The 7,001-nt window shown below is 42.1% G+C and overlaps 1 protein-coding gene across 2 annotated transcripts in view; it reads left to right on the forward strand.

Moving 5' to 3' along the window:
* LOC115225901 (flocculation protein FLO11-like) overlaps positions 1 to 2,351 on the forward strand; it is a 57,614-nt gene extending 55,263 nt beyond the window's left edge. For both annotated transcript variants that reach the window (XM_036514463.1, XM_029796903.2), the window contains exon 10: positions 748 to 2,351. In XM_036514463.1, the coding sequence (XP_036370356.1) occupies positions 748 to 2,282 (1,535 nt within the window). In that variant the 3' untranslated portion in view covers positions 2,283 to 2,351. The remainder of the gene's footprint in view (positions 1 to 747) is intronic.
* Positions 2,352 to 7,001: the final 4,650 nt, after the last annotated feature.

Raw genomic sequence — 7,001 nt, forward strand, 5'->3', positions numbered from 1 at the left:
TTGCTGGGAACAAGCTTTTATGCAAGGGCAAACATGCTTTTACTTAGCTTGGCAAGTCTTTCCAAGCATGGCAAACTGCCAGAAGTCTCGGTCCCTTATCATCCCCTCTGAGAGTCCCACTCTATACTAAACAGCTAAAGTGATCTAAATGAAAACCTATCAAAATTCATTTTCATTTGTTCCAAACTCCAGATTAATAATGATAATTATTTTACTATAAATTCTTCATTTATTTAAAAATTCAGTTAAAACAAAAGCAAATTTTTATCAATATTTCAACAGAAATATTGCAACTCTCTTTTACTTGTTTCAGTCATTTGACTGCGGCCATGCTGGAGCACCGCATTTAGTCGAGCAAATCGAGCCCAGTACTTATTCTATCGGTCTCTTTTGCCGAACCGCTAAGTGACGGGGACGTAAACACACCAGCATCGGTTGTCAAGCAATGCTAGGGGGACAAACACAGACACACAAACATATACACACACGTACATATATATATATACATATATACGACAGGCTTCTTTCAGTTTCCGTCTATGTGGTTGGTAAGCAAGCTACTTACCACACAGCCACTCCTGCGACTATAGGGGGTTAAATTGTATTCTTAAAAATCTTCAGCACACTCTTTGAGAACCATTAATCTATCATTTCCCTTCATGGCTTATTTTTTATTTTTTTTGTATGTATGTAGTGTTTGTTTATGTTTTTTAATTTTTTTTTTTCTCTTTTTTTCTCTTTGATCAGGTCTAAGTGTTGAACTTGTCCAGCTGTCTCCTGACACCGCAGAAGACAACGGTCAGCAATCCCTCACGGTCCAGCCTTACATCATCACCAGTTCTACAGTGCCTTTAATTAACAGCACTTCTCCTCATCTCCTTCAACAACAACAACAACAGCAGCCTTCTCTCCCTGTCCCTCCTCCCACCACTCCTCCTCCTCCTCCCACCGACACCTCTGCTATTACTACTACACCAACCGTGCTCGCTGCCCCCAGCGCCGTGCTGCTCTCCAGTCAAGAACATCATCAGCATCATCAACCACAGCAACAGCAGCAGCCACAGAATATAGCTATCCCATCAGCTTCCGCACCCTTGTCGATCTCCATAGCAACTGGGGCTCCGTTCCTCCCTCAGCCATCGTTGAACGCTGCTCCTTCACCCCCAGTTGTCTCTGCAAACACTCTCTCAGATCTTTCACCCATGGCACCCCCTGTGCCACCATCTGCCTCCTCCACCGCCATCTCCGCTGCTGTTCCATCTTTGCCTTCACTGCCAGCCACCAACAACACAGATCCTACTCCTCCTACTTTGTCCACCGTCACGCTGCCAGTTGTCCCCGCCCCTGCTGCAGCTGGCCATCAAGGTTTCCCCAACAGTGGTACTGCTACCCCAGCAGCAGCAGTGGTGGCAGACGGTGCCACCCCAGTCAGCAACAACATTGGTGTGGTCACTGCCCTCTTGCCTTCAGGCGGTGTGTTACCAACAGCAGGAGCGATCCCGGCAGCCCTCATCCCGGGGCTCTCTCTGTCCCTGTCCAACTGCACTGTCAGCTTCATGAGAGAACTGAAGTCCAAACTGAACTCTGCCACTGTGGTGCCTGTCGTCATACCAACGCCTGCCGATCTCTCTCACAGCAACAACACAACTCTTTCGACGGCAAGCGTCAGCAGCTGCACCGACAGCAGCAATATCTCTGCAGATGCTGCTGCTGTTGTCGGTGGTGGTAGCGCAGATACTTTTATCATCTGTAATGATACCAATGTATTGTCTTCTAATAGTAATTGCCAAGACAACTGTTCGAATTTAGACAGCGGCAGCAACATCAACATCTGTCCTGGGACCGTCTGTCATAACATTGACACCAACACCAGTCACTGTAACACCGAAGTTTGTCACAACAGCAGTGACACAAACACCAACGCCTGTCACAACGTCGTTAACACAAACACCAACAGGTGTCAACACAACAGTAACACTAATACTAACACCAGTAACTGTCCCACTTCTAGCAGCATCAACCTCAGTCGACCAGAATTGGTTCCCACTACCTCGATAGTCAATGACACAGCCACGCCTCTAGTCAAGGCCACTGACGGAATGTTTGACGGCAGCTTGAATCCACGTACCGTGTGCTGTATCCAGCCTTTCCACAGCGTCGGTACCACATGTTCCGACCCCCATAAAGGTGCTTTCATTCACTGGATCCCTTCTTCCTCTCCAACAAGACCTGTTGACGAGTCTTCAGCTATGCTGGCTGCTCCACATGTCACCTCAGTATAGCAATTGGAAACCACTTGTTGATGTCTACAAGCAATTAAAAGAAAGAAAGAAAAAAACAAATTAATAATAGATTAACAATTAATGCAGTATATGAATTGACAGTTAAAGAATCTATCGTAAGTTATCGTCGTCATCAACACTATCATCATCGTCATCATAATTATTAGTATTATCATTATTATTAAGATGGTGGCAAGCTGGCTGAATTGTTAACATATCGCAGTTGACTTTGCTTTTTATTCGTTCGGGGTCGATAAAATAATTACCAGTTGAACACTGGGATTGAAGTAATCAGCTTATCCCTACTCTGAAATTGCTGGCCTTGTGCCAAAATTATTATTAAGGCTTTGAACTGGCAGAATTTTGTTAGTGGCAAAAAAAATGGTTTGTGGTATTTCTTCTGGCGAACTGGCAGAATCGTTAGCACGCCGGGCGAAATGCGTAGCCGTATTTCATCTGCCTCTATGTTCTGAGTTCAAATTCTACCAAGGTCGACTTTGCCTTTCATACATTCGGGCTGACCAAAGCCTTGTGAGTGGATTTGGTAGACGGAAACTGAAGGAAGCTCATACATATATGTGTGTGTGTCTGTGTTTGTTCTCCTCCAGAATTTGAACACTGAATGTAAAGCTAGAAGAAATGCTGCCAAGCGTTTTATCCAGCCTGCTAACGGTTCTGCCAGCTCACTGCCTTAAAAATAAATAATAGGAATAGGAGAGAATGGTAATGACTGCTTCCAGCCTTCAGAATTGCCAGCCTTGCATCAAGGTAAGCGACAACCATTACTGATACAGTAATAACAATAATAATAATGATGATGGCCTGTCCCTCTGGAGACTATGTGTGGGTGTTCAGTTTTTGCTGAACGGCCTGTGCAAATGGTTTGTTTATAATGATCAAATGTATGTGCTGCACATTAGCTCACTCTCTCCATCGAATCGTCTGTACAGGTGCAGTGTACCATGTGTCAGGTGTTAGTGATTGCAGAGCAATGCAAGATGAAGTGTTTTGCTCAAGAACGGAACACCCCACACAGTCTAGAAATTGAAACCCTGATCTCACAATCGTGAGTACAACACCCTAACCTCTAGGCCATGCCCCCTAGTTGTCTGACTTTGATTCAGAGGCAATCAATCTTGAAGGCTGGAAGCAGTTGTTACTATTATCCCCAGTATTTAACTGGTACGTTATTTTTTCAGCCCTGTGAGGATTAATGGCAAAGTGGGTCTCTACAGGTTTTAAACTCAAAATATAAAAAGCTCAAGTATTGCAGGAATTCTAATAATAATAATAATAATCCTCTTTAGGCATGAGACATGGACTTTTGCGGTCAAGTCTAACTAATGACATCGACCTCAGTGCTCAACTGGTACTTATTTTAATTGACCCTGCAAGTATGAAAGGCCAAGGTTGATCTCAAGGTGTGAGGTCTGCAATTTTGAGGGGACAGTGTTTGTGAATACCATTGACCCTAGTGCTTGACTGGGACCTTATTTTATTGATTCCAAATGGATGAGAAGCAAAGCTGACCTCAACTGCATTTGAACTCAGAACACAGAGCTAGAATATAATAATAATAATAATTTCTTAAACCCTTTAGCTTTTAGATTATTTTGTCAACTGTAATGTTTATTTATTCGCGTTGTTTTGATTTAATCCTGCGTTGTCTTAGAGCTTTGAAATTTCAATGATGTGATTGTTTCTCTTTAGAATAACATTGTTGGGTAGGTGTGAGAGGCAAGATCTGGTTGGTTTGAACACAAAACAGGGAGAGTATTTGGGGCTAATATGGCTGGTTTAACCCTTTAGTACTCAGATTATCCTGTCAAATGTAATCTTTATTCTCATTGTTTTGGATTAATCATACATTATCTCATAGCTTCAAGATTTTGATGATCTGATTGTATAGTTTTAGAATGACATTGTAGGGTAGGTGTGAGAGGCCAAATTTGATCAGGTTCAACATAAAACTAGAATATTTGAGCCCAATATGGCCAGTTTAAATGCTAAAGAGTTAAAGCAACAGAGCTGTTGGAATCGGTAAACTACCTGCCTAGGTTAATTTCTAATTATTTGGTTTGTAGAATTGTTAGCATGCCAAGCAAATTGTTTAGCAGCATTTTGTTCATCTTCACGTTCTGAGTTCAAATTCCACCGAGGTCAACTTTTCCTTTCATCCTTTCGGGGGCGATAAAATAAGTAGTGGTTTTTTTTTTGGGTTTTTTTTATGTAATCGACTTAACCCCTCCCACCGAAATTTCAGGTCATGTACCAAAATTTGAAACCATTATTATTAAGGTGGTGAGCTGGCAGAATCGTTAGCATGCTTAGCAGTATTTTGTCTGTTGCTACGTTCTGAGTTCAAATTCTGCCATGGTCGACTTCACCTTTCGTCCTTTCAGGGTTGATAAATTAAATACCAGTTGCATATTGGTGGGTGGATGGGTGGGGGATTGGTCTAATTAACTGGCCCCCACCTCCCCTGAAATTTCAGGCCTTGTGCCCCATCGTAGAAAGAATTATTGGGGTGCTAAGCTAACAGACTAGTGGTACATTCAACAAAATGCTTTGTTGTATTTCTTCCAATTCTTTACATACTGAGTTCAAACTCTGCTATGGTCAACTTTGCCTTTCATCTTTTTGGGCGTTGATGAAATAAGTACCAGTTACGTACTGGGGTTTATTTAATTGACTGACTCCTCTAGCTAAAACTACTGGCCTTGTGCCATAATTTAAAACTTTTGTTGTTTGTTGGTACTAAAATCGTTAGAGCGTCAGACAAAATGCCTTGTGGTGTTTAGTTATAGCTCTTTGCATTCCTAGTTCAAATCCCACCAAAGTCAGCCTTGCCTTTCATCCCTCCAAGGGCAATTTAATTGACTACCCCTTGCCCATCCTCCTACTCTCACAAATTGTGGCCTTATGCCTCTGTTGATCTTATATCAGCTATTACTTAGTAGAGCTGTAGAGCAAGACACTCCAACCATGACCATCCTGTCTTTTCGTCCCACTAATAGTATATCCAAGAGTATATCATCCAATATGTTCCCTTTTTTTTTTTTAAGGTAAGAGGATGTGATTTGAAATTTAGCAATTTCTTGCAGCTCAGGTGACCACCCAGAGATTCTCTCATTGGTCAGCTCGTTAATCATTGGTGCTATTGTGGCAAGTAAAATGTAAACTCCAATGTCTTGCATGGACAGGTGATGCATGCATAAACATCACCACATCACATTTCCTGTCTATGGCTTTGTACTGGCCATTGTTGATAAGTGCAAAGGCTAGGTGAATATTGAACCTAACACTCCGGACCTCCAGGCTAGGTGAACTTCATGCCTTCTCCACTAACATCTATTCTTTAGATTGTCCCCATTCTGGGGCAAGTTCCTCCATGCCACTTGCCTATTTTAAGCTTTGTGCCTTTTTTTTTTCTTTAATAAATTCTTATTTTTTACAACTGTGGCCCTCATCTGGTTGTCTACAGGCCCTTAATAAACTCTAAACGGATTTGTAACTGTACAATCTGTTTAATAATAATAATAATTTCATTTATTTGCCACCAGGGCAAAGGATGAGGGGGCAATACAAAACAGTGTGGAGGTTTATAGATAATGAAATGATAAAATAAATGAATATAATAAAAAAAAAAGTGTAGACGATATACGATAAAAAGGGAAATATATCTAGTGTACAAAGGCTAACCAAAAACAAGTGGGGTGGATGGTAGAGATGTGGTCCTCCTGATACAGGATGACCTCTGGGGATAATCAAGGAGCCCCCACCTTCTAAGACCTCCCTGAACACCAAGGACAAGGGAATGATCATAACTTGCTTGGAACAGCTTCAGACAACTGTACAGTACAAGAATTTTTTTTTTTGTGGGAACAGTATGAATGCTGCAAGTTTCAGATTAATCCTTAACCCTAGGGTCTTATATTTATGCAATAAAGCTCTGAATATTTCCAGCCAAAGTCAAGACATTAATAGCAGCTGACTGTGGTAGGATTGTTTGCTATCCCAGTTCATTACCTGCCTACCCCCGATAAAACAGGATACCCTGGAGTCATTGCTTGCTCAACCAACATGCTCCAGTATGACCAGTCAGTTCTGTTGGTCTCACTCTAGTGCCACCTAGGTTTTCCACTCACTAATATGGCCCAATCTAACAAGTTGAATTTACTAGTCTCATTGTGCTTCCCCCCTAAACCACCTCTTGCCCAACATGCCCCCAGTTTGGTCAGCTTACTCTATTAGTCTCATTCTGCTCTGCGCAAGGTTCCCTCTCACCATCTTGCCCCAATCTAACCAGCTGAAACCAGTTGGCAGCAGTGTTACCACATTGAACAAATTGCTTCACAGCATTTCTTTTGACTTAACCTTCTGAGTTCAAATGCCACTGAGATGAACTTTGCCCTTCATCCCTTTAGGGTCAATGTAATTGACTAGCCCCCAGCCCCCAGCCCCCACTCCCCAAATTTCAGGCCTTGTGCTTATATTAGAAAGAATGATTATTATTTTTATTATTAAGGTGCTGAGCTGGCAAAATCGTTAGCACACTGGGCGAAATGCTTAGCAGTATTTCGTCTACCACTATGTTACGAGTTCAAATTCTGCTGAGGTCAACTTTACCTTTCATCCTTACAGGGTCGATTAAATAAGTACCAGTTACATACAGGGGTCGATGTAATCAACTTAATCTTTTCCCCCAAATTCAGGGTC

Source organism: Octopus sinensis, linkage group LG28, assembly GCF_006345805.1.
Source record: "Octopus sinensis linkage group LG28, ASM634580v1, whole genome shotgun sequence".
NCBI classification, from domain to species: Eukaryota; Metazoa; Mollusca; class Cephalopoda; order Octopoda; family Octopodidae; genus Octopus; species Octopus sinensis.